The following is a 27,944-nucleotide window of genomic DNA, read 5'->3' as shown; positions in this document are numbered from 1 at the left end:
AAGTAGGAAAGACTCCATAATCTGAAAGAGCTCTTGGCAGTGAGCAGAGAAATGAGCTTTGCTTGGACTGCAGGTTGCTTGGGTTTTCCTGAACTGGATGTCACCACCAGCCTGTAAGGTATCTTTTTTTCCTTCCCCACATAGCAAATATATTTTGGATTCTTAAGGTTTAAAAGCCTATTTGCGCTTTGGCTCTCTGTGCTTGCATCAGAGGCATCTGGGAGGACAGCACCTCTGTGTCATTGTAATAAAGTGATCCATAAAAGTAGGGAAGGGATTGGAAGTTAGCACTGTGCTAAACCCCACAACTGCAACGTGTGTGCAGTACTAGTAGTTGGATGCACACCTGCTGCCTCTATCCCAGTGTGATGCCAACAACCACTAGCAGGAGGATGGGCTCGTGCAACAACCAAGATGAGGTGGTAAGTGAGAGAGATGTCTGGCTCCTTCTGTTTATAGTCTTTATAACACCAAACCATAGTCAGAACAGCCTGGACCTTGGGAACCTTTCGTCACATAACCAGTGCTGCTGCCATCTCTGCAAGGACAGGAGGTGCTGCATTAGCCATCTGCAGGACATTGAAATCTGCTCTGCTACAAGTTAGCTGCCAAACAGTTCCCAAACCTTCTGTTTTGATTCTTTTCTGCATCTCAGTGTCTAACACTGTATGAGGTATTTATAGGGAGTAACCTAGTCATGCTGTAACATTTGTTTCACTCTTACATTGAAGAGAATTTAACTATGAACATTTTGTTGTGTCCTAATTAAATGGAGAACATGATATTTTGTCATTAGCTAAATAGGCTAAACTCTCACTCATTCTTCTAATTAAAATATATTCAATTGTGCAGGCTGATAATACCAGTTGAGATAAACTCTTTTAATTCATGGAAGTTTGTAAAAATGAAACTGAGAGACAAAAGCATTTGCTGCAAATTATGTTCAAGCTTTATGAAAATGTACTTTGGGGAAAAGATGAATAATTTCTAGGGAGTAATGCTAGTGCTTTGAGATTACCATAATCTTGTCTAAGATATTATCCAAAAGTAGTAAGTGCAGCTGTTTTGCAGGGAGCTTCAAAGAGTGTCAAGAGTTTGTAGTTCTCTCACAATTCATCCTCCCAGGGAAAGTTTCTTGTTATTAATGGTCAATTTTTTACTCCTATACAATATATATACAATGAGTATATGCTGCTGTATATGGGTTTTTGGTAGTTTCTTCGGAGCTGCTTATGCTAGAGCAAAGCCAGCAGAACGCTGCTGTGCTTGATTTTACACTGCTTTTAGTCTCTGGTGTAAATGATAGCCCAAGATATTCATATGGAAAATCAGGTGCCTTTTCAGGAAAAACATTTGCTCTTCCAGCTCTAGACAATCTTGTTCTTTTTTTCTGACTTCCTGAGCATCACTAAGTGCTGCCAAGCTCTTGTCCTTCAAGATCTCTTGTAGTAATGAGACCTCATTATAACTTAAAGCAGTCCTCTGCTATTCACTGTCTTTGAGAGGCATTACAATCCGTCCCCTTCTGACAGAAGCACTGGGAACAACTCAGAAAAGTGGGTTATGTTCTGACTAAGCATCACTGAAGTGTTTGCTGCCTTTCAGGATTCATGGGAGACAGAACGGTGGAGGTGAAGCCGTCAAAATGTGATCTTTGTCGAGGGTCAAGCTTGAGCCTTCAGTCAAGTTTTAAATGTGTTGATGTGGCCATCTGAAAACACACAAATAGCGTGTTCTTACTGCCAGCAGGGCTGACTCCTTAGTATATCCTAAAATAGGCATTGAAATCTTTCGTTGTGCTCTTCCAATCTCTATTTTGCAGCTTAGCCTGAGCTGTTGATCCTGAAATGAAGGTCTTGATAATGCTCTGTCATTTATAGCTCATTTGGATATCCAAACACCTAATGCCTCAGCAATACTGCCTCTTGAGGAGTATCTCCTGTGCAGTTTTCAAGTGGACAGCAAAACATGGCTGTTAGAGCTTTGCACAGGTAAGCAAAGAACTCCTGTGATGCTGGAGAGGAGGGGGTATATGCCCGTGTTGGGATGGACGTCAGTAACACACAGTACAGCAGTGCCCTCCACCATCTGAACTCTGGGCAGGCCAGACAGAGAAAATGCAGACCCCAGAGACACTTGGGCACAGGCCCCAGAAGGCACAGAGAGAGTACAGGGGAAGACGGATTGACATTTAAGTCACTAAGTTCCACATCTGATAGTTAGCTCACATTTGCTAGTAAATGCTTTTCAGTAATTCCTGGTAGACAGGAGAGCCTCAGAGCTAGTTAGACTTTGAAAGGGCTGGAAGCTGTTTCAAGTGCAAGAGCAGTCATGTTCTGTAGCTGGCTGGGAGAGAAACAGATGAGTGGGGCACCAAAATGAGAAATACCAGAGTTTAACTGATAGTCCTTCTCCATCCTCATGCTCTCCTCATGCAGTTCAGGCTGGGTGAGAAATGCTGCTGGACTGGAGGTGGAGTGGTTAATTTCTGGTTTGGAATTGCAGCAGCATCTGATGGGGGAGGACGGTGAATGTAGGCCACAGCCACACTGACACAGAGCAGGAGTCACTGCTTGTGCTGTGGTCTAGGTTGCCACCACTGTTACTCCTCAACTAGAGCTCACCTACAGTGCATGGCAAAAGAGCCACTTGCAATTTCTGTTCTTACTACCAAGGATGTTCCTGAAATTAAGCTGGAGACATCCAACTGTTCTGAGGTAAAAGTACCTCTGAGCAGATAATAAAGATATGAGACCTCAGGAGAGAGGAGTTATGAGGAAACATGTCCAGGAGTTCCTCAAAGATTGCATTTCTGTCCTGTGGAATCTAAACTTAGCACAATAGGTCTGGTTTATATATTAATTATATATAGGCATCTTTAACTAAAAACTGTTGGGTTTTTTTTTTTAAATTAACTGCAGGAAAACCAACCTTAACAAACTCTGTTTGCTCTATGCCATCAAGAAAAGCCTATCAACAATAATTGTTGGGGTTTTAGTTTTCAAAGAACCCATAATTAAATTGTATTGTTTCAGAAGAGATTAGAATTAATTACTTACATGATGACTTCCATGATTAATTACTTCCCTGGTGGACTTCCGTAATGGGCTCTGATGCTCATTATCTGCTTTAAAATGGGAGTGGCTTTTTGGCAGAATTCCTTTGTTTACCACAATTCCTTTCTGTTACATTCCTTCCCAGGGGAAGTCCATCGCAAAGGCCGTTCACTCTAAGAAAATACTGAAAAATGACAGGTGTTGTTTTAATATATCATCTTCAGCAGAATGGGATGAACTCGACAGAATGGCTTCTCCCAGTGTTAAAACAGAAATGCTGTGAAGCTAGAGAAAGCCCCTTCCACACTGGATGGATTTTCAAACACGTGCATTACGGCTGAGTGCTGTATATAATTTTTTAAAAAATTGTTTTCTGGTGCTAATCTCATCCTGTGTAGAGGGGAGGAGGTGTTACAGATTCACTCAAGTATTATAAGAAATAATGGTAGTTGTCTTTAAGTGCTGTTATGCTGGTTGAAGATGCTTTCCTCACCAATTTGCTTGGCTTGAGTTTGACCTTCCAGTTATTAGAGCTGTGACTTACATTAAGCTTGATTTGGACACTGGGTGGCACTTGGAAGTCCTACAGACTTCCTAAAGGGCCAGAGTACCACTTGTTGGAGACCACCTACATCTCATTCTCTGTCTATAGACATCTCTTGCTGTTTGGGATCTGCCCAAGAAAAAACCCTGGCTTTGGACCTGCAGTATTATACCCCGCTTTAAGAATTGTGCTCTCCAAAGTCCTTTCTTGCCATCATAACAACTTCCAAAAGCTGCATGCTGTGCTCAGCAGCAGTGCTCCTGGCTCTCAACTGAGGAGCAGGGCTTGATGCCTCGTGATGTTTGCCTGAAACAAATCCTGCAGCCCTTCCATGCCATGCACAGTGGAGGTATTTAGCCTTTCATCTCTGCTGTTAACCCGTAGCAATGGGCAGCTCTGTTAAATCCACTTATGCAGAGAACCTAATCTAAACCCGCCCAATTACTTGTGTGTAGTTGTCCACTGGTGAGAGGATGACTTAAAGGATGCCAGAGTCCTTCAAAGGCACTGTGTAAAGCATCTGGTGAATGGGATTGCATAAGAACTGTATAAAATAGTGCTAAATACAGTGTGGCTTCAGTCTTAGGCTTTATTTTTAGAGGGTTAGAGTGCTTCAGAGGATGTATTTATAATAAGGAGATGTTTTATCTCAATGCAGGATGTTGCTCTTGCAGAAAAAATACGATACAATTTTCATACACTTGTCATGATATAAATTATATAGAGTAATGGACACTTGAGAGTTAGCAGACAAAGGCTTCCTCCCTCTGAATTGTGATAACTTCTGGAATTGAATTGATTTAATTTAATTATCTGTCCCATGGAAAGTTATCACTGTCTATTCAGCTTCGGGACATAACAGAAGGTAGGAATCATTTGCCCTGTAGAAATGGAAGATTTACAGTGTAAGAAGTTTAGTCACAGATTATTTATGTGACAAGTCTCCAGTCCAGCTGAATTAATTTACATATGTGAAATTGTTAATAAAATGGGTTTTATTAAAATGCCTTAATGGCACCAGGAATGCCCTCAGTTGCTCAGTTCAACAGCTTATAGGCGCTTGGATAAGGAAGAGCCTCAGGAAGGTGAAGAGGTTTTGCTTTGCAGTGAATCTTGAAAGCTTGTATGGTAGAATCTGTATTTACAGCATTTTGTAATTAGGAGCACCACATATCACTGTGATCCAAGCTGGAGAGGGTGATAACCTGTAGCTCCTCCTCTAGGAGTTATGTTACACTCCTCTGAAAGGCAGCATTTGGGGGAAGCTGGACAACCAGCTCACCTGGACTGTCTGACCAGAGCTGCTGCTCAGTGTTTTTCTCACATGGCCCATAAGCACATGGCTCACTTTACACCCTAAGGAAGGATTATTTTTCTCTTTCAGGTATGTGAATTGTGTGTCTAACAGTGCCTCACCTTCCCTGCTCGGTGCTGAGGACTACTGGCATTATCCAAAGGAGTGACGTGCTGTTCAGTCTGTACACCCAGCAGTAAGTGTCCCCTGGTTTGAGTGGCAGTACAAGGACTAATCTTTTGGATGACTTAGCTGCCTTAAGCAGGTCAATGGTCTGAACTAGTACCTGGAGTCAGAGGGATTTTTGTTACTCTGGATAAGGATCCCAGGCTGAAGCTGCTGAGTTTTTTGCTGGCTGGTTCCCAGGTGCCCTGGGCACATCTCTTTCCCTTGGGTATCTCCTCCAGGCTGCAGTGCTGGCTTGCCACACTGGGAACTTGATAGGGAAGTGTATTTGCACAGAGAAACTTTATTTCTTTCCATGGTTTTATTTAAGTGTTTCTTTTTTTAAGCAAAGTGAGTAAAGAGGGAAAATAATTTTAGTCATCTTTTCAGGATTATTTTTGTTTATACTTGTGTTAAAATACATAAAGAAAGAAGCTCCCCAAACCAGATTTGTCACAGTAAAGTGGGTAGCGAGTAGTGCCACTTTGGTAAATGTTACCATTATTTTTTTCAATAAATTACCAATTTATACTTCTGAATGTGACAATAAAAAAAGGGATAAAAGGACAGAAAGAGGAAGAAAACTTGGGAGGTTTATGTTTACTGCCAAGCATTTGGGTTTATGTTTACCTCATGGAGAGTAACTCCATATGTCATGATAATTGACTTCACCAAGTACCTTTATAAAAACAGACTTTGCTACAAAACAGCATCTTGTTCTAAAGATGCCTATGCATGGGTTTTCCATTAAGGGAAATATTCTCCTTTGAATCACTGGTTTAAGCTTTTTATTATCTTCCTATTTTGTGGCTCAGTGAGGTCAGTGGCTGAGAACAAGCAAGATCATGGCATAAATAAAACCAAAATATTTAGAGTTCGCTTAGTCCAGAATAATTTATTCATCAGAACTTTATGGAATGAAGGCTTCCCCAATGCTACTACTTACTTCCAGATATTTGCTTGTTACCATTTTAACTACAGTGATTCACAGGCAGCTCTTCCACAATCCTGACTAGGGATTTAGATCCACCAGACTTCTGAGGGGCCACTGGATTTTTCCTTGGCATTCTGGGACAGGAAACAAGGACTGTCAAGCAGCTGAGCTCCTAAATTTTTCCATCGTTTAACATAACAAAAGCAAGTTTCAGTGCGGATCTATTTTGGAAACAACATTTGTGGCAGTTCCTCTCTGAGTCAGAGAGCAGAGGATGGGATTGTGGCAGGCAATAAAAAAACCCTGGTGTTCCTATAAGGACCTTAATTACTCACCTCATTACAGGTGAGACCAGGGGAGGCTGGCAGCAATGCCAGCTCCAGCACAGCTGAAAAGGATTTGTTTTTCTCAGTGATGGGTGGAAAAGGCTGTAAAAATACTGTACAAGGTTGGCTAATAAACTGTATTTTATTAGCCATTCTTATTACAAGTGTTTACAATCATTCTGGAATTACAAAATAAAGGGTAGAAAGCCAGAAAGCTGGAAAACACAGTGTATGCATGTGTCAGGTCCAGATTTATAGCTGAGTAGTGAGTAGCTAGCTTGGCAGCAGGTACTCTGAATTGTGACAGCGCTGGCCTCACTGAGTCCTTTGGGCCTTGTTCAAAGCAGATTGATAGTGCTGATTTGTGGATGTTTCCATGGATCTTCTTGGAACATCTCAGGCCATTGAGGCACAAAAGCAGGCCAGTCAGAAAACAGCATCTCCTTCTTCCCCTTGCTTCCCCTCGTGTCTGTGGTAGGCATAGGGAAAGAACAGAAAGGCCTGGACAACCTCTCCATCCCCTCTCACAGAACAAACCCCTTGCAAAGTCAAGGCTGAAACTTGGGGTGTTTGAGTCCCATTCTAACACCCCCAAGCTCTTCCATGGTTTTCCCTGTGTGGAGTTATGGTGCAATCTCCTGCTCTGAAACTACCATCTTCCAGGTTGGAGCTGTTTTCTAGCATGCTTCCAGTAATAATGCTGCACTTCCTAGGAATGCTGCTTAGATACTTGTCAAAGTAATGACAAGCTAATGGGAAATTGGGTTAATCTTAGAAGAGTCTCTGTGAAAACAACTTTGTGCTTATTGTCTCTGGCTCTCTGTTTGTTGCTGTTCAGTGACACAATCAAAAATGTGCTCTGCTTACAAGCAGAAAGGTATTACTGACTATTTTTTTTGATTGTGCTTCCTTTTTGCCCTACCCCTTCACTGGCAATCCTGCAAATCCAACCTGGGTTGCCAGGGTCATAGTGGTTTCTTTACTTTTTATGCCTTATCTCCATTAATAATTGTTCTGCAGGCAAGCCTCACCCCTGTGAGCCTGCTGTGGGCTCTGGTGTGCCCTGGGTCATCTGCATGGTGCCTTAGCTGTGGTGGCCCTTTGGTCCTGACAGCTAAACAGGGAAAGGGGCTGTGGAAAGCATGTAGCATTCAGAGCAGTAGTCACCCAGGACCAGATTTCTTAGGAAATTAAATACATAAAGATGCAGACTGGGGGAAGTTTTGTAGCTGCATGTTTTTGTAAATCATACTTTGTACCAATGGCCATTTCCAGGGTCTTGTTCAGACTCAAACCTTGCAGGTTATCTCAGTCCCTCCCTGACCAGAGGAAAAAACAAGTATGCCCTGTTCTGTTAGAGTGCTGTATGAATAAATCTGTGAATATCCATGATGGGGATGGAGTTTCTGACTTGAGGCCTCAATCCTTTTGGGAGACTTTCCTTTAATTTCTTTGGGGTTATGGAGATCCTAGAGGATTATTTCCTCAGATATTAAAGGATCAAATAGATTTGTAGCTTTTCTTCTTCTCCGCATTCCTCAGAAATCAGTTGAGCACTCATTTCCTAATGAACAATTCATGTGCTTCTCTCTTCAGTTCAGGGAGTGGAGTGTTCATTTGTCCAGCTGAACAGAGAAGGAAAACAACAAGCAGGGAAATTAGGGTTAGGTCTGTCAGTCTGTAAGTACTGTAAGGCTTGAAGTTAGGAACAAATTGGTCTTGCCTGTTTGATGAGCACGATGAAGATAGTGGCTGCACATATCAACACCTGATCACGAGGAAGGAATGAGACACACAAATACAGCTCCATCTCCCTCCATATGCTGTGTGTAATATTGCAGGTGGGTAATATCATGTGGGAAGGGGGCATATGGCTAGTGATCTGTGAGGAAGAGGTTTCTCACACATTATATGTGAGGCTTAAATTTAAGAGCAGGAAAAAGACTGAGATTAAACCTCCAGAAGGTGTATTCCTTTGGTGCAGAAGTGGAAGTTCTGTAGTTACTGAGCCAGTGTCAGGTAAATAGCTGTGTCTCCAGAGGATGCTGTCCTGCCTCTGATGGTTCTCAGCACTCTTGCCAATAAGGAAATCCTTCTTCAATACTAATTCTAATACTAATCTGGTTCTACCAGGAACTGCAGACCCACTTTTCTGTATGATTATATAGAAGGGCTCATGGGAGCTTTCTTATGCCTACTTTCATGGACTCAGGGATTAGACTCCCCCAGTGGCATTCATCCTGCCTAATTTTTGCTGTCTAGAACTTACACGTCTTGTGGACAGAAAGAAACTCTTCCATATCTTGCTTATCTGAAATGTCTGTCTTGCGAGGATACAAATCTCTTTGTAAGGGCCTGCCTCTATTCTGATGTTACAAACTTATTCAGAGTAGAGGATGAAGCCTGTGAACATCTCCACGAGAGTTCATGAGTGAGCATAAAGTGTATCTAAAACACAGTGTAACATAATGCCATTAAGAAAAAAGAAACCTAAGATCTTATGTGAAATAGTGGGCTTTGAGTTGACCATTACCGATGAAGAGAGAGATGAGGGCTGCAATGGAAAGTCTCAAGAAAATTTCAGGCCAATGCTTAGCAGAAACCCCAAAATACTGTTGGGATTGGAAGAACAGTAGGGGACATCTCTCAGTGCTGAATAAATCCATGAATGGCCCACACCTTGAATCCCTTAGTTCTTTCTGTTTCTACATCTGATAAAGCATATAGCAGAATGGAAGGAGGCTCAGGAAAAGGCAACAAGGCTGATCAAGAGTTAGTTTTCATATGAGGAATAAGTTGGAAAACTCTGTAAAAACCTGTGTGGGAAAGAGAGAAGGAGTGTCAATCAGACAGTAACCACAAGTTCATGCATATTCAAAGGGACTTGGAACATGTTCATGAAACAGAAATCCACTACATTATAAATACACAACAGTCATGCAGTGCTGGAATGTGATGAGCTGAAAACAGCTGGAGGTGCAGCCATTTTATGTTCTTGCATTAGTTACAAATTATGGCAAAAACTCTACAGGAGCTGCTTCTTTCACTTGATAAGGTTGTGCTCTGGTATGAGGAACACATGGCTGTGGTGGTTTGGTGCTATAAAGTTCATGAAGAATGTAGTAGCAGAAACCTGTGTATGTTCCACTGAGCTAATTGAGATCCTTGGAGAATTCTGTGAAATCTTAAACCTGTCAAGCTAAATTAAGCTCCTCTGGTAGACTAGGATTTTTATGTCCCAGTCTATGCCTACAAATTTGCAAAGATCATGCTAAAAATTATCATGCCTTATTTTAGGAAGTGTTATCTCAGAGAAAAATGCTGCTCTTGGTTCTATGCTGGGGAATGTGCAGTGAAGGCAGGTATCAAAGGTAAAACATCCTGTGTCTTATCTTTTTGTAATTCACACAGTCTTTTTCAACAAGATGTGAAAGAGGGATTGGGGGGATTGGACTGTGGCTGATCCAGAGCTTTGTGGCTGCAAGTGTAGAAGGGATATTGAGAGAGCAAGTCTTGGGACTGTTAAAAGTCATTATAGAGATGTCACAATTGACATTGGATTAATTGGACTGACTCCTTCTTTCAGCTGTCTATGACCTCCTTGATAGCAAAAGTGTGAGGACAGGACTTTGCCTCTGTGAAAAGGTTTCATGCCAAAGGGCAGGGGATGTAAACATTGGGCTTGCAGAAAGTCTAAATCAGGTCTGAACCTGGCTCATGAGGTGTATTTAGACAAGGCTTGGGACTGCTGAGAAATTTTGAAACTGATGTTTTGATTCAATTTGAAATCATTCCCCCAGCACTATCCATGCTTAAAATTCCTACCTATCAAACAGCTACTTACTCACAGATTATTGGCTTTTCATGTTGCTTGAGTGCATCCTCTTTGTCAGACCACATATGTTCTGATCACTTTCTGGCAATTTTCCTTATTGTAAATAGAGCCCATTCAGCCACGGTTTATGTAACTGCTGTCCGGATAATACCCGCCTAATGACCACTTTCCCTGGAGAAACACAATTATATCTCTTTCCCCAGTTCTGCCAACTCCATTTGAGTTTGCCACAGAGCCAAACATGGCTCTGCTATTGTCCTAGTGCAGATGGGTGGGAGCCACAAGAGCCTGAATTGGAAAATTCCCAATCCATGGACAAGAGCTTTGGCTTACATCTTTCTGCTGTAGGGGTTCCCACTGACTGAACTGGAGAGAAGAACTTTTCTGTACTCTCAGACTTTTCCACAGGCTTGAAGGGACATGATTTCAGAGTTTGTGGAAAATGAGAAGATTTGTGTTTAGACAGGATTGCAAACAGCAAATCTACCCCAAATCTTGCCTGATGGAATGTTGTCTACAAATAATTACATGGACCATGGGCTCACTCTTGCCATAGGTGTGCATTGTTCACTTGTAAGATGATTGGAGTCCATTTAAGCTGCACCAGATGCAGGCAACCTGAGGATCCAGGGCAGGGGAGTGCTGGAGGGCAGGGGAGAGGTTTGCACAAGTGATAGCCAAGAGCTTTGCCACCAGCTGGCAGGCAGTAGCAAGTTGTGTAGGCAAACACACTGGCAGTGGTTTACATTATAAGAATTGCCACAGTTCTGTTAAATTCTGAGGTATTTGGAAGTGAGGTTCCCCAAATGTACCTTCAGGACAGGTGGAGTGAGGAGTGGTGCTGAGCATGGTGCAGCTGACAGCTACTTTCTACAGATATTGACCCCAAAGCTAATGTATGTGCTGGGTAAAGCCTACCTCTTTCTCAAGGTCTTTGTGTGAGTAATTTGGGTGACTGTGTGTCTGACCTTTTATCCTGAATCTGTCAGGGAAAGGGGTAAGAATGCCCTTGTTTACTGCTTTCCTGCAGGATTCCCTGAGCTTTGCGACACAGGGGGATCTCAGGAAAAGGGGAACTAGACCAGAGATGCTGAATGATCTGCTTATCTCCAAGCCAGGATGCTGATGTTCCCTCTCTCCGCTTCCTCATCCTGTGCCAGGTGGGGCCAGTGAAGAGTAGGTATTTGACAAGATGACTTCGTATGGGTAAATGAAAAACTGAGCAGTTTGGGAAAACAAAGCCAGATTTTAAAAAGCTTACAGCAAGCTTTTCAGGTTCCTGCATGTTTAGGCATCTGCCAGAAGGCTCAATACAGGGAACATATTTTCACAGTGTTTTATAAAAATATTGCTTCTTTTAATACATTTGAAGCAGAGAGTCTGAAATTGATAGTTAGGCAGAATTACTAGGCTGCAGATTTTATGGCTTCAAAAGGGCAGTGAAATACTCCCGAGATTGCTGCTGCTGCAACCCAAGGGAAGAAGGGCAAATTTTGTGCATGTTTTTCTTTCACAAATAATCAAATATTGCAGCTTAGAAATATCCTAGTAAGGAAACCTGCTGGCAAAATGCAAAAAGACATGCTATCAGATGCAAGCAGAACAGAAGGAAAACGGGGGAAAGCCAATATGTCTTTCAAATGCCTTCATGTGAATCAGACAGAGAGAAATTAAGTTATCCTTCTGTGTTTTCCTAGTGGGGATAGCATTATTTGTTGTCCTTTGTGGGGAAACCTCCAACCCCTTTGCAGGCAGTGTGTGTTGTCTGTGCTGGGAGAGCATAGCTTGCTCATTTTAGCTGGAAGCATGTTGACAAACTGGAGCTCAGACTGGATGCATGGCCCAAGGGTCACAGTTTTGCCAGGGGACCATGTGTACAACATGGAAGTAATGCATAGCAGAGGTTTCTCATGAGTGGGAGAAAGGGAATAAGTTCTTGATGTCTTCAGTAGCCTTTGTTCATCACAAGAGCCTGCCCTTCCATTGCTCTTCCTCACATTTCTTTCCCAGCAGTCCCTTATCTGTAATAAACTCACTGACTAAGCCTAATGGGTGGGTTGAGGGCCAGGAATGTGCTGGGCTACATGCCATGCCTGGACCCCAAAGAAAACCATTACTGCCCACAATCCTTGGGAAATGAAACAGCTTGATAAATGTACCCCAAAACTGTGGAAAATGAATCACCTGTGGACTGCATTATGCTACATCAGGACATTTGTGAACTGTTAACAGCGAATTTTGATGTGAAATATTTATAAATTCTTTTATGTTTTTAATATTCTGTGGAGACTTGGCTGATCCATCAATTCTTTAAATTGCACAGAAACATAATATATGGCATATTGCAGAATATATCAGCATGTTCCTATAGATCCCTGCCAGCACACTGGGGATGTTTTCAAGGTAAATCTGTGTGGGAAAATCACTGCTGGCTCAGTGATCAATTGTCAGTGCCAAGTCCTGTGACTTTGGATCACAGCTTTCATTGCTTCCAAATGGCCTGATTCTGCTCTGTTGCATCATTGGCAGTGATGCTCCTGTGAAGAGAAATCAAGCCCAGGGCTCCCTCTTGGACCAAGATGGCCTCTCAGACCTGGAGATCAGGCTCCAATCTCACTGACAGAGGCTGGATCCACTGCAGAGTCACGTCACCTTTCATCTTACTTGAGTCATTCTGGTCTGATGTGGGTGGGGGACAGAGAGCCCTAGATTTGGCTAAATGATCAATGAGGCCTTTGTGACCTGCTGCAAAGCTCTAAATCCCTCTGTGGATCTTGCAGTGAATAAAACTCTGACAGAAATTAGTCCCAAATGACTAATAGTTTCTGGCTCAGATAAAGGACTCAGCAGCACTCAGACTCTCAGAGAAAACAGTAACAGGTTTTTGGTCCTGAAAAAAAAGGGAAGCGAACCATGGGACTCAAAGTAATATTCTGGCAGAGAAAATAAATCCCAAACAGCAGATGATTTAAGTAGGTGAGCTAATTTTGCTGCTCTCTTGTGTCAGTGCCATCTATTTATTACTTCAATTATCTATTTATTTGTAAGGAAGGGATTTACAAAGTAATGACTGAGCTGTAGAAGCTCCCAAAGTCTGCAAAGCTTGGTCATGGCACTGGGTCCCACCAGTTGGATCAGACTTCAGCTGAGGAGCACTCGGGTGCAGGATCTGCCCTCATGTTAGCTGGCTGCAGCATTTCACTGCATAGCTCACAGTACCTGGGGTAGGTGCTCACCCCTGTTTAGCAGGTGACTTAATGAGTGCCTGTGAAATCTTCACACAGCATCATTCACAGGATCTGTCCCAAGTTTCGTTTCTGAAAATATGTAATGAGAAATTCTGAGTCCTAATATTGGTGGACAAACAAAAAAATTGGTGGACCCACTGGCTGGAGGTGTCCCTACCCAGGTGATTTGAGCATAGCCACTGGTCAGCACAGTGACACTCCAGGACCAGGCAGAAGATGCCATGGACCATTTCCTGATCATCTCCAGAGGTGTCAGAACCTGTTCTACACACATAAGTCTATGGCAGAAGAGATGTGTCTGGACCTCCCCCCACTGTGGGGGCATTCCCAAGCCAGCTGTAAATTGCCAACTCCAGCTGTTGCTGCCAGTTAACACTGCAGCCCTGGAGCTGCCTGAATTTAACCTTGATTTACCCTTCATTTTACAAAGTTTATCCCTTTTTCAGAGTATAGTTCCCTGAGTACAAACCTCCAATCAATCCTGTTTAAGATAGGCACTTCTCCCCAGCCCAGCTCTAGCTGTAAGAGAAATGGGTGATGATGAAGCTTTGTGTTTGTTCAACTTTGTTTGGAATTTACAGCACTCTGTAAATGATTTATTGCAGTCATAATAATTGATGCCTCTGCAAATGGATTCCTGTCAACAATACATTCACACCCAGGCCTTCCTTTTAGCCTCATGGGGGCAATATGCATTTAATGGGAAAACTGGTCTGGTTGCTTTAGGTTCTTATTTATGTCATGAAATGAAGTGCTTATCTACCTGGTGCTGGTTCTTGCTTCTGTAAAAGAAAAACTGTGGAGAGTGAAGGCTCTTCAGCTGCAGAAGCTGTGGCACATGTCCTAACAGTGAACAAGCAGTGCCCCACACTGGGGAAGGGTGATGTGAGAATTACAGCATAGGCTTTTTATTATGGTCTTAGTCTGAAAAGTGCACTCTTCCCAGAAAAACAACATCTTCAGAAGGTCTTGACTGATGGGGGTAGATGTAAACAGATGAAAACAGTAAGTCAGAACATTTCTTCTCAGTCTTCACTTCCCCTCAGCTTGAGATGGAGACTCCTTGTCTTTTCATGTCAAGACTTAGATACCATGTAGTTTCTTACTTTTGCTCCTTTATGGCCATATATTTCATAGTAAGGAGGTAGCAGAAACATCTCCTGTGCAGATCAGTTTGAGTCTTTTCACGAGACGTTCCCTTTCTTTCTCACTGATGGGCTGTGAAAGTTTCTGGATGAAAGTCCTTGTCTTGCAGGACCTGTGCTGTTGCCCTGCAGACAGCTCTTCTCCTGATGGACACTAAGTGCTTTCTGCCCACATGAAACCAGGATACTGGGACTGTGGAGAAACTGCTGTTCCCCTGTAGCTGCTCTTGTAGCACAGTTGCTCCCACCAGGGAAAATATCAGTGTGGAAAACATCAGCATGGAAAATACGAGGATACTGCTCCTGTGTTCACTAGTGTCTGTGAAGTCACCACCACCATGTAAACTGACTGCAAAGGAGGCATTCAAGAAAGGAAATGTCCCTTACCAGGAGGCACAGATCTGCTGGGTAAGTTGTCCATGTCCACATTGGCCAGTCTATTGACTCCACTCTTGGAGTTTTGATATCTACAGCTTCAGCCACAGTGACCTGTGGTCTCAGCTGTGACAGTGAGTGTAAGTTCTCTGAAGCACATTGCTTAAGTGGTTTTGAAGTAAGTATAGAAACATTGTATGGACTTGTGAATAAATGCAATAGAAAAATAATTCAAGTTCTGCTTTAGAGTACATAATCCCAAATAGCCAGAGGTTCTTGTTTTCACCTAGTACCTGTTTCCTAGTTTCAGTCATCTAGTTCCTGGTTTCACAATGACCACAACGTGGTGTATCAGAGGGAATTAGCACACTGGATACAGAGTAATTGAGGTCTGGAGGTTGTTCTGTCACGAGTATCAAGAGAAGGGAGAAAAAAACGTTAATTTTCTAAACAGGATACTTTCAGGAAAGGAATTGCCTTCCATAAATAGGAGCCAACGCTTTCAGAAGTCAGTTGTGATTTTAAGGTGTCACTGTTGTTTGATACATCATTTGGTACATATTAAGGGCTGCAGGTTTCAGAGAAGTGATGTTTTTCTTCACTGTACTGAGTTGTGTATAGGGACTGAAGAACAGTGCAGAGGAAATAGACTTTAAATTCTTATTTTAAAGGCTGAGCTGGGAAGGGATGGAGTCTTTTCTAGGTATCTAATGTGACCATGGGTAAGCAGGCCTAACCCTCCATCATGTCTGGAGTTGCCTGAAATAAGGTGGGACAGACTTGTTGTACCAGATTGCTTTTTTTGCTTTCCTCTTGTATACTGCTAAGGGGTTTTTTTTCCATTTCTTTTTGCTTGTGGCTCAGACCAAAGCCACTTTTGAACCTATAGCATGAGTGATAGAATAGTTTGGATTGGAAGGGACCTCATCTAGTTCCAGCACTCTTGCAACTCTCCAACACGTGGGCAGAGACACCTTCTACTAATAAATCAGCTGAGATTTGTCTGCTTCTCCAGATCCTTCTCTCTCTCATTTTCCTTTGACTAGTTTCCTGATCGATCATTACCCAATTTTCATTGTTTTCTGTCACAAGTTGTGCTGTTGGGTTTTATCTTTATTTCAAGGCAGTCTTCGCTCCCATTAGGAAGAAAAGCTAAGAGAATTGGGATTGTTCAGCCTGGAAAAGAGAAGGCTCCAAGGTGACCTAATTGCAGCTTTCCAGTACATGAAGGGGCTTCAAGAAAGATGGAGAGGAACTTTTTATAAAACATGGAGTGACTGGACAAGGGGGAATGGATTCAAACTGACAAACAGTAGATTTAGATTAGATATTACAAAAAAATTCTTCCCTGTGAGGGTGATGAGGCACTGGAATAGGTTGCCCAGAGAAGCTGTGGATTCCTCATCCCTGGCAGTGTTCAAGGCCAGGCTGGATGGGGCTCTGAGCAGCCTGGTCTAGTGAAAGTTGCCCTTGCCCATGGAAGGGTGGAGTAATGAGTCTTTAATGGAGTAATGGGTCTTTAAGATCCCTTCCAACCCAGGCCATTCTATGATTCTGTGATTCTATGATTCTGTGGTTCTATGATTCTATGGTTGAGACATGGAGATATGCTGCTAAAGTCTTGTGATGAATTCATGTTTCAGAAGTCACCCCATAATTTAATTTGACTCCTTCTCATGTGGTTTGGTTCTGTCTCTGCAGGAAGGAAATGTCAGGGGCATTGGAAAGGCAGTGCAGAAGTAAGTCCAACCTGATGGTAGCAGGGATCCCCTTCCACACGATGTCTGGCACCAGCACCAGCTCTCAGCCTCCCCCTTAACTCCCTCCTTCCCAAGGAAATAAAAAGAGACATCTTGGGTCCTCTCTCCCCCAGCAAATGTCCTAGCAATGGACGAAGTTTACTAATGGTTTTCCCTTCCTCTTTCCCATTCTTTTTTCTGGCATGAGGAGCCCTGGCAAATTCAATTTCTCTTTCCATTTTTCATTCTTGATGGTGCATTTGAAGCAGTAACTGGTGTCATGGGAAATGAGCTGTGGTAGAAAGCCACAGGGACTTGGGGCTGCAAAGACACTGATGGATTGTGCGAGTCAGGAGAGTAAAAGGAGCTGCTTTCTTCATATTTAAAGGTACCACAAAACATACTGCCCAGGATGAACACACCCACAGAGGTTTCTTGTTGGAAACATGTTTATCTGTATTACCAATATTCACAGCTCCTTGTTTTGAAAAACTCTTGCAATTTATTTAAGAAAGGGTTAAAAGAATTTGAGTATTAATTTAAATATTTGTTCCAAACATATTAATTTAAACCTATCAGTTTAAACTGATTAATTTTGTTCCAAAACCACCTTTTCCAACACAGGACTGCATTTGGATTTACCTCCTTGCTTCTAGGTCATGGTTGTATTGTGTTTTGTTTTCTGTTTTGTTTATTAATTTCTACCCAGTTAACCTTTTCTTTTTCCATCTAGCCAGAAGAGAATAAGCTTGTATGATAATCTTTTATGGTGTCTGTTAAACACTACTTTTGAAGCAAGCTAAATTAATGACATGGGCAATTAAACCTCACACTTGGGGATATAAGATGATTGGCAGCAGGCTCTGGATGGCTTTATTCCCTCCCCACCTCCACTCTCCCTGGCCAGTGTGGCTATCCAGAGATGCCAAGGGCCAGTGTGGTGCCCATGTCACCTTGTTCTGGAGCAGTGCACTGTATGAGATAGACTAGGGCTCACAGGGACCAGTGCATACCTGTGCTCTGTCCCAGTGTGCCAAACTTCATGAGCAAAGGTCTGGGTGTCTCAGCAGACCCGGGTTCCCTGAAATCTGGGTCCTGGCAAGGGGATTATCCTACCTGGAGTGAGTTTCATACACTTTACTGCCAAGAAGTATCTTGAACAGGTCCTTGAAATTAAAGGGTGAGTCTTCCTGTATGAACATTAGAAGTCATTGTGAAATCTTCGTTACCTGAAATATTCTTGGCCAAATTAATATTCCTTTCAGATAGCACTTCACCTTGCTATGCAGTTGGATATGCTCCTTCCTATCCTCATCCTGCACAGACATTTAGGCACTGAAGTATTTCAGAAGCAACCATGCATAGATCAGGGATCAGCTGTCACTTTGCTACAAAGAGCAGAGAGGTGATAGTGAAAAATCTCACTCTAGAGCTTCTATTTGCTTGGCTATGAAATGAGACAGAGGAGCTCACAATTTAAAAATACTGCTTACTAAGTGGTAGAGATCAATTCCTATCCCACTAGAGATGTAACTCCAGCATGAGAAAACAGCAAGCAGATCATTAGCTGTTAGAGATATGATGTTACTTGCCAGGGAAAGCTATAAATTTGTCTTCTTACACATTTTCACCCTTTTCTGTTACCTCCTGCCCTCCTTCCCCAGGTAGTTATGACTGTTTTAAGGGCAATTCCTGTCACCCAAGCGTGTCACTGCCCCTTGCTGGCATGAGCTGATGAGCACTCTGTGCCATAAAATGCAATGGCTTGTTTTTGCAAAGGTCAGAGTACCACCCCTCTGGCTGTGGGGTACGTGTATCAGGAGAGCACTATCTATAGCATCATTTAATTGTTCGAAGCAAAGACAAAAGCAATGAAAAACGCCACAAATCAGGGGAAAAGATAAACTGTAAGTAAGTTTATGTTTTCTATTCTGAACAATAGATGAGAGACCTGCTGTAGCAACTACATCAGCATTTATTGAATCTCTGACCCAAAAGCTGCCTGACAAATTCTACCTAATTTCAGATTTGGTTTAGAACAAAGCAGCAGTCTCTTCTGAACCTCTTTTATTTGACCATTTTCATTGTAAGGCTTTAAAGTGATCCTATTTTTTTTTTTTTTATGATTTGTCTTTTAATGTCCTGCAGCATTGTGCCTTTGCTCATCCAATAACTCCCAGCCTGGTCTGACACACTGCAGCCCAGGTCTCTTAATATTGAAAGGCCATACCAATCAGTGCTTCAGGAGCCAGGAGCTCTGATATAAACTGTCACACATGCATGACAGAATGTGTACTGCCCTGGTCAGCAGGTCCTCTGCAGCACTGAACAACAGGCTTTCTTTGGCAAACCCTTCAGGCTGTACCTCTAAAGATATTGACTGCAGTGGGAATTTATGTACCCTGTGTAACATGCATTCTGTGAACTGAGTCCTGCCTTAACTAAAGCTGCTAGACACTGTCCTCATAAGAACTCAGTAATATTTTCTAATAAAAATAGCTTCAGTTTTATCTTGTCAGTATTTCATTATAGGTACTAGCAGCAAGTATTTTTAGTGCATACTCTACTTTATTTTCATGAGTTTGTTATTGGTTTTGGCTGGGCTAATGGTTGGACTCAATGGGCTTAGAAGTTTTTGCAACCTGAATGCTTCTGTGTTTCTATGTCAGTAAAATGGCACATGGTTGAAAACAGGGAAGACTGCTTTGTAAAATGTTACTTTGGTCCTGTGTCCCCAAATGTAGGAGGATAAGGCCAACTGTTGAGACTGATCTCTGTGTCTCAAGTATCTGTAAGTGGAATTACTCGTGTGGCATTTCTGGTGGAAGTCTTTGGCTGTGTGTAGGTAAAGATGGGACAGGATGAGGCCTCAGGTTTTGGGGATGCAAGTTTCCTTCTAGCCGAAGTTTAGACAGCAGTGTGTGTTCTCTGAAGCAGCTACTGCTATAGATAATGCCCAGGTCTCACCCAACTGAAACCTCCCTGTGCCATAGCAGCCGCCTTCCTCTCCCAGGAAATGATGGATTAAGTAATCTGTGTTGTGGTGCTGCTAGCTGTAAGTTTGTAAATGGCATGCATGTGCTTCCAGAAATATGAGATCCCATGGCTTTTACAGAACTGCCACACCAGTAATGCTGATAAAATCTGTCTCTTGCAGGGGCTGCGTGCGGCACTGCAGTCTGCGCTCAGACAGGCCCATGCATCAACAGGTGATGAGCACACACGCCTGACAGCAGACACTTCCCTTTAAGGGCTGCTGAGCTGAGTGAAATATCTCTCCCCAAGATGTTTTGCAGTGGCTTGGCATGTTACAGGACATGAGCTATTGCTGAGAGGATTGCGGGCAAACAAGAGCCATTTAGAAACAAAAGGAGAAGGAAACAAATCATAGAAACAAAGCCTTTCTCTTTCAAAAGGATGACTCTGGTCCCTCAGCCCTGGCATTGCTGTGGATCAGATCAGTGCCTGGTAGAGTTGCTGATCTTCTCTGTTGGCTTGAAGCAGGTGATGCCAGTTTGTACTAGGTCTGATATTCATGTCAGCAAAGCAACAGGAATAGCAATGCAAGAGTAGCAAGCACACTTCTATCATCCTCAGCAGGGACATAGTGGGACCTTGGCAACATCTGCCAGGGAATGGGCTGTGGCTCTGGAGACTGTGCCACATGCTGATGCTAGCTCTGTCTTGCAGTAAAAATGGAGTTTGCCACCTCCTGCTTGTTGTCATCTGAGTAATTGTGGGGCCATAGTCTCCAGTCACTGCGGTGGAGAAGGGTTTTGGTGACTTTCAGAGTCTTGGTGATTTTGTGGTTTTGTTTTAGTGTTCTGGCTAAAGCAAAGTTTGCAAGCTGTTGCACTGGTACAGCTGGAGGGTACAGGGTGGGGTGTGCAGTGTCCTCCACTGGCCTGATGCCAGGAAGAGAGCAAACTATGGACTTGAGCCCAAAGGGAAAGCACAAAACCTGTCTTGTCCTGTAAGCCTGGCTCTTTTGGTGGGCAGTGGCTGCAGGCTGCCTCACAGTAGCTCATTTGTCTCATTAAAATGCTTTCATTTGAAATGAGATCCTCTTTTGGAGCCTCCCCTTTGTGTTGCTTGTTCGTGGCTATATCTCCTTGGTTTCCTGTGTGCTAACTACCACGTATTCCCCACCTGCTCAGAGATCACTGGGACCAAACTCGTGTTTCAGAGGGAATTGAAAGGCAGCAGAAAGCCAAAAGTGCATTTACAAGGTGGAATGTGATTGCAGTCCTCTTGGGTTGATGGAACTGTATCTGAGAGCTGCTCATCTCAAACAGAGACAATTTGGGAGCCCCAGCAATGGTTCTGATTTTACTGGAGATGGTGTTTAGGGCTGGCAGCTGTAGCACTGTCAGCTGTCTGACAGCAAGGGGAAAAGTCCCTCTTGGCATTAGTTTCTGAAGAAAGTGCTGCAGGGCTCTTCAGAAACAAAAGGTAAAGCAGTAGCTTTAGCAGAAAACTGGCTCCAGTCAGACTCACAGTGCTTCCAAAGTTGTTTGTAGCAAAGCTACAGCTTAGGGAAGGCAGAAGGACCTGGGCTAATGGGAAAAGGGAGGTAATTCCATACTCTGGGGACTGGGACCATTGTTGCTTTCTGCTCTGAACTTGAGGTCTGATCTCACCTCACCCCTCAGAGATGGTTCTACCAGGAAGCAAGACCTCCCAGTGTGAGGTTGAGCAAGGTCTCCTGTCAGCCAGAGGGGAGGGGCTGCTCTCCCCTGACACTGAAACATGGCCAGAGTCCTCCTGCCCTGCCAGTCCCCTGAAGAAAAGCCAAGCAGCCTGTTAATTGACAGTTTTGCAATACAACCTAGCGTGGGACTGACGGAGGCCAACAAACTGCCTGTTTGCAGGAGTGATGCAAAGGTGAGCGTGGCAGCAGCGGGCACCAACCCCCATGAACAGCTATCGCTGCTTCCTGAGGGGTGGAGCAGGGCAGCAGCCTGTGCCTGGCTGTGCTTCAGAATCACTGCCTGCTCCATCCAACCAGCAGAGAAGCTGCCTTTGCACTGCTAGAGGGAGAAGTGACAAAACTGCAATCTAAATATGGCTCTTTCAAGCTCTCTGAATGACAGAGAACACCTGACACACTGTGTTGGGGAATGCTGGCTCTTTCTTGCCATACGTTGACAGGGGCATTAAAATGTATTTATAACAGCTGGGGATGGCTTGCCCTGAGGAGTGAACTTAATTCTTAGTCTGCCAGGCACTCCTTTGTGAGTGACAGTGATTTGTCCCCTGTGTGTTCGTTCTCCTTCTTGCCCTCTCGCGTTCACCTTGCATTTTATAAAACTGTATTTGACAGTCTAATTTCATATAACTAATAACAGTATGTAGTGAAATGAGCTCAAATATCCGTTTATCTCTCCAGTGCTGAAGTACTTGGTAAACACTACTTTTCCCATCTCTCCTGTTAAACGTCTGCTGTGTTTCAGTTTTCTGATCTCCCCTTAAAGCAAATATTTTGATGAGAGAAGTGCTCTGATATCTGTCTTCCATGTGACTAAGCCAGGGAAGTGCTTTGTACCAGCCCAGAGAGGTCCTTTGCTGACAAGAAGCAACAAGTAACTAAACAAAAGCTAACCTGAAATGGGCTATTTTAATTCTTCAAGTAGAATTCTTGACAGCACATCTCAACACTCCTCCTCACCTTGACATCGAAACAAAATGAATGCAGCAATCCCAGCTCTGTCAAAATCAGGGAGAGTGCTGGTGCTGAATTGGACAGGCATCAGGCTTTACCCCTACAGCTCCTGGTTTTTCCCACCCCATCCTTGATCTGCAGCCACAGAGACCTGGACCGTTTTGCCCAGCTGAGAGGGTCGTTTCAGACAGAGAATTTGGATATGGGTGTTACAGCCCCCTTGGTGGGTCTTGGTGGGGGGAGCTGTAGAAATGCAGAGCTGCAGGATGCAGCTTGAGACAACTGACAGCTCTGAGGATACATATTTCTCTGAGTGCACACAAGTTGCAGTCACACACTAATGGGTCTAATGGGTTTTCTAACAGCTTCTTAAAAAGTTTTTGCCATTGGCCACTGAAGTACCTTGAATCAATTCATTCCACTGGGTAAGTTTATTGGGAGAATTTTGTTTTGGGTAGCTCACCTTAATGTAGCAGTCAGGTATATCTCCTTGGTGTTGGTTGGGAAGGGGCTGTCATTATCTTTATTCTGCACTTGATCTTCAAAGCCTCCATCATCCCCTTACTGTCCTCTTTGGACACCCCATTTGTGTGCATCCTCTGTTCCTGCAAGGAAGAGTCAGATGCAGGTCACTTTTGAGGAATCAAACTTCCCAGACATATTTTGAAGCTAATGCTTTTTAAATCCTTTTCTTAATATTTTTTCCTGAATATTTTCTTTTTCCATCAGATTACACCTATGAATAATTTGTTTTGTTGAAATCCACCATCAAATTCTTTTTCAGCCAGGTGCAACAAAGCCCTCTAATTGAAAACTGTGTCTTTTACAATGTAACTCTGGCCCCTGGCTTCATCTTTTCCCAGCCATGGCTTAGCCTTGGCTTCTGAGGTTAGCAAGGATTTTCCTGACAAAATAAATTCTAAATTAAGGGATGGGAGGAGGCAGGCACAACTCAAAGCTGGCAGCTTCACACACCTCATCCATTCAACAGAGTGGTGCAAATGACTCTGCTTATTACCTGTTTTGCAGAATATCGTAGCACATCCTTTCAAAATGGGAGAAACAGATGTTTTCGTACTCATTAACTGTACTCCCACTTCCCATGTGGGACAGAATGTGAAGGGAAAGGCTGGTGACAGTGCAGCATACCTTGCCCTCAGCATATATTGTTACATAGGTATATTCCTAGATAACTGGTAGGTTGAGGTGGGCTAACCCTACTGCATACAGCACGGGATAAAGCAAGTTAAAAGCATGGAGGCACATTCCCCAGGCAGCAGGGACCACACCAGCAGCAAAACTGTTTGCATTCTGCCTTGGCCTTTGCTCCTTGTGGAGCCAAGAGTCCTGCTCCTGGTGATTTACAACTAGCCCAGGGATAGAAAGGAGAAGAAATTACCTCAGTTTATGGTGAGGAAGCAGAATGCTATAGAGAATAAATGAATATGGACAAAATAATGTATCCGTGACCTATTTTGACTCAGACTTTGGAGTGCTGGGCCTAGTCCTTGGACCTTACTATGTCCTTACTATGCCATGGAAAAAAAAAAAAGAACAGACCAGGAACAATAATTTCCCTTCAGGGTAGAGGAGGAGGGAGAAAATCACATGGATGTCAAGTGTGCACTCCTCAGTGTCTCAGTGCAATCTCAGTTCTGAAGAAACCAGAAAAGTATTTAATATTTTATTTTTAATAATAAATCTGTCCACGTGGAGTAATTAAAATGATGGCAAGTGCTAGACTGTGAAGGGGCTGCTTTCTGATGTTTCCATTTACATCAGTTCTTTTGGCTGGCCTCAAAATCACAGCTGATATGCCCTAAATTAGCAGAACTGAGCTTCAAAACTGAGCAAAGGTGCAGATTTTTTTTTTCCTTCCTAGCGCTCTTTGTAAAGTTGGCTCAATGGGTTTTTTTCTTCTTATATTCATTAATATACATGTTAAATACTTAATTTAGAAACTACTGTAGTCCTTGATCACCTTCCTGTTTACATTTTGACGTTGTACTGAGAGCAAAGGGACCCCTCTTGTATTTCTCCCTCCTCCACTCGCCAAGCTCTGTCACCCTCCTTTGGGATCTCTTTTCAAAAGATCAAGAGTAGAGAAAAGGCTTCAGATGCCATAAATATTGCAAGAACCAGTGTTCATCAGAGAAGAGCCTCCTTTAAGATCAATATGTCTTCCTGAGGGGGCATTCAGTCCTTCAAAGTAAACAAGCCGGGAACATTAATTCAAATGCTTTTATACTAAATACATATACATGAATTAGCTCATGTGGCTGTGATAAATAAGCATTATATAAGTGAGGTTTAGAGCAAACCACACATGCCAAAAAAAAAGCAGACTCTGCAAATTTGCAAGTCACGAACCAATTTCTGCTGCTGATCTTCTGATGACTGAGATAATTTTGTTAAAGGGCTTAAAAGGAAGTTCTCTTCACCTTTGTGAATAGATTGATCTGGGCTATCAGAATCTTTTCCTTAGAGGAGGAATACCATTATGCTGATGTGTAAGTCAAGATACATCCCAAAAGGTGCTGAATCTACATTTATAGTCTGTCATTGTCTGGGTTTGGAAATGTTATTATTTCTTGGGGTGGAGAGAGAGACAGAGATGGCGTTACCTCCATCTCAAGGAGGGAAGGTGAAAGCAATGTGTCTTGATTTCTTTCTCTGTCAGACATTGGAAAGTGGCTCAGACTGATGTCTTAAGTGGGTTTGTAACCTGCCAGTCCTTTCTGAAATGGGCAAGTTGCAGAGCTGTAACTGCCCTACAGTGAGAGCGAGAGCCTGGCAAAGGTTTTGCTTGAACTTGAGGTGGGTAATACTGTTTGATTCTTTCATGCCTCTCATACCAGCTTCCCTCCTTCCAGTGCCACAGGGTGCCAGGAAAAATGAAACATACTGGAGAAGGGGAGCATGGAAATTGAGGAAAATCAGCATGGTCTTCAATAGACTATTTTGTTTTGTTTGTGTTCAGGATAACCTCTGTCCCTCAATAATATGAGAATTCCTGCAACCCTGGAGGAGGTAAGTGTTCTTAAAAACATTTAAGTTTCTAGATTATTAGCTCTGGATAATGGTTTCAGGAAAATCCTTCCCTTATAAAGTATAACAGGGCAGAGAAGACAGAAAAAAAAAATAGGAGCATAGAGGAGGTTATCGTAGAGAAAATGTTGCTTATTATGACACATTTGAAAAACATATCAGAATAACCAAGAGGAAGAAATGGTAAGGAGATCTTACCCTTTACCTTTAAACAAATGGGCTGAAATCTTCAAGCAGTTTCTTCTGATCTTTCCAATTTGGGGCCATAATTGTCTGAAAGGAAGACTAAGTGAATGCAAAACTACCAGCCAGGAGGGTCAGTTTTCATATAGGCATTCTGGTCCTGACATTCAATAGATACAATTCAAAGGAATTTCATACAGGAGGGATGGAGAAATATATGGTAAACCTGGCAGGTCTGGTAAGAATGCTGTGAGTTATTCCATGACCTCGGGCAGCTCCACAGTATTTATGTGCATTTTGTTCATGGCCTTCTATCTCACAGATCCATCTGTGCTGCTGTAATGGGGGTAATAAAGACTCCTGAGACATTTCCCAGGGTCTCTGATACAAAACTCACAAACTCCTCTCCATCAGCCTCATTTGACACTGTTAGAATTGGTCTGTTTGTTTAGGACTGTACTTCCTCTGTTCCTCTCAAAGTGATTGACATTGTGTTTCTCTGAAGAGGGTAAAGCAGACGTGTGAGCAGAATATGTGGAGCATCAATTCAGACTAAAATCAGTATGAATAAATATATATTTTAGTCAATATTTGCAACATTATAAATAACTAGGAGGTGATGTTTGACTAGCTTTTGGACTTATTGGATGGACAAATTTTCCACATACACAGCTGACAGGTTTTTTTCAGAATTTATTTTACTCTCCTGCAAATGAACTTATGAAAAGGAATCAGAATAAAGCAAAACCACCCAAACAACCTGGAAGGAAGGTGACTCCTTCACAACACATTGCACAGGGTACGTGTATATGTCTCCCTGAGCAGTGCATCATCATTCGTCCTTTCATTACCTCTAGCTCTTGTGTTCAAGTAATTGTTTCACTTCAGAGAAAGCTCTTGATCACTGCAATTCTCCCCCTTCTTCACAAAATAAATTCTGATTCAGAGCTTCCTGTGGATAGTGCAAAGACTCTTGTTGACTTCAAGTTTTTTGAATCAGACATTAGTGAGTCTTCTTAAGCAGGGAGAAATACAGTTACAGCTTCTTCATCCCACTCTTCACCTACTTTTTCTTCTTAGCATTCGTGGTTATGTGTCTTATGTGTCTACAGGTTCTTTTCTGATGTGATTTTTTTTTTCTTCTAAATGAGGGATTCCCTGTGCTCCACACCACATGGACCACAAGTCCATATGGGTGGTGTTGACATGGGAAGGCAAGTCCACCTGAGGAATGGACTAATATAATATAAGCCACCTGTCTGAAAGGTGTGAAACAGGTTAGGGTGGGCTTGTGCCTAAGTGATTCAATTTGCAGCTAAAAATCTGTTTCTCAGTCTTAGCAGAGCAGTGGTTATTGGTACCACTCTAGCAGAGAGCATATCAGCCTGCTGGAGTTGTGCAAAATGAGTCTTTGGTGTACTGGAGAGCTTGATGAGAACAGGAAAAATGCCTACCTGGATTAGCTCTGTGTAATGCTTCCCTTAAAACAGCCTTGTCTTCTGTAGTTTGGGATTTCCAAACTCTAGGGACCTGGGCTCTCCCAACCTTTCTAGACCATGTGAGGCAGGCTGCTGCTCTGCAAGCAGGACCTGGGAAACAAATCACAGAAAAGGCTTTCCTGGAACTTCTCATTCTGTTGTAGTTCTGGTTTATCTAATTTGATTCCTGCTAAGTCTAAAGGTGGGGAAGACATGAAGCAAGTGGGCAGGCAGCAGCGGGAAAGGTTAATTCAGAGAGAGCTGGGAGGGTATGAACAAACAGAAGCTGACACTAAAAATGTCAGCTGTTTAAATGGCCTGATTTAAATAAGGCACGTGTCAGGCTGCACTGCTCCCAGAGGAGATTCCTTGTGTGGGTTTATGAACTCTGGGAAAGGGGCCAAGCTAGCCCTCATTATATTTTATTTAATCAGCTATATAAATAGCGAACTGTTTTCTTGGCTCTCTTCCCCATCGGGATCACATCTTTATACTCTTGACCTTTTTATTTTATGCAAGAGGCTCTCTCGTTGGTTTGGACCCAGGTAAGTCAGCTGCACTGAGCTTGCTCTTACATCACCTCTCTTCTTGGAAGACAGAAAGCCCAAGGTTATTTATTTCCTGTGTTCTCAATATTAAGGAAATACAGAATTTCTTTTTTTTTTTTTTTTCCATTTTCACTATGCAAACTCAGGAAGACCCTCTGGAATAAAGGGAAGTATGTTTAAGGATGTAACATAAATAGATTTCTAGACAATACTGGGAACATCTTGTAGTTGTGATTTGAACAAGGCTTGGAGAAAAACAGCTCAGCTATCTTGAACATGTATGTTACTCCTCTCTTCTAAGGCATCATTTGCTGTAAAGAAATGACAGGCGGGCAGAGGAATTAACTCTCTGAGACAAACATGC

At 42.8% G+C, this 27,944-nt stretch overlaps 1 protein-coding gene across 2 annotated transcripts in view; it reads left to right on the top strand.

Annotated features, from left to right (window-relative positions):
- CPS1 (carbamoyl-phosphate synthase 1) overlaps positions 1 to 25,278 on the top strand; it is a 190,819-nt gene extending 165,541 nt beyond the window's left edge. The window contains exons 42-44 of one of the 2 annotated variants that reach the window (XR_007904400.1): positions 1,881 to 1,991; positions 4,985 to 5,090; positions 25,197 to 25,278. Coding sequence is in view for 1 of the 2 variants with exons in the window: in XM_051786740.1 (XP_051642700.1) it covers positions 1,881 to 1,979 (99 nt within the window). In the remaining variant the exon portion in view is untranslated. Of the gene's footprint in view, positions 1 to 1,880; positions 1,992 to 4,984; positions 5,118 to 25,196 lie in introns of those variants that run through there. The other variant, XM_051786740.1, reaches the window with a different exon arrangement.
- Positions 25,279 to 27,944: the final 2,666 nt, after the last annotated feature.

Source organism: Manacus candei, unplaced genomic scaffold (assembly GCF_025592945.1).
Source record: "Manacus candei isolate 608988 ecotype Guabito, Panama unplaced genomic scaffold, ASM2559294v1 h1tg000023l, whole genome shotgun sequence".
NCBI classification, from domain to species: Eukaryota; Metazoa; Chordata; class Aves; order Passeriformes; family Pipridae; genus Manacus; species Manacus candei.
Note: the sequence above shows the minus strand (reverse complement) of the source record. Positions and strands in the feature narration are given on the sequence as shown.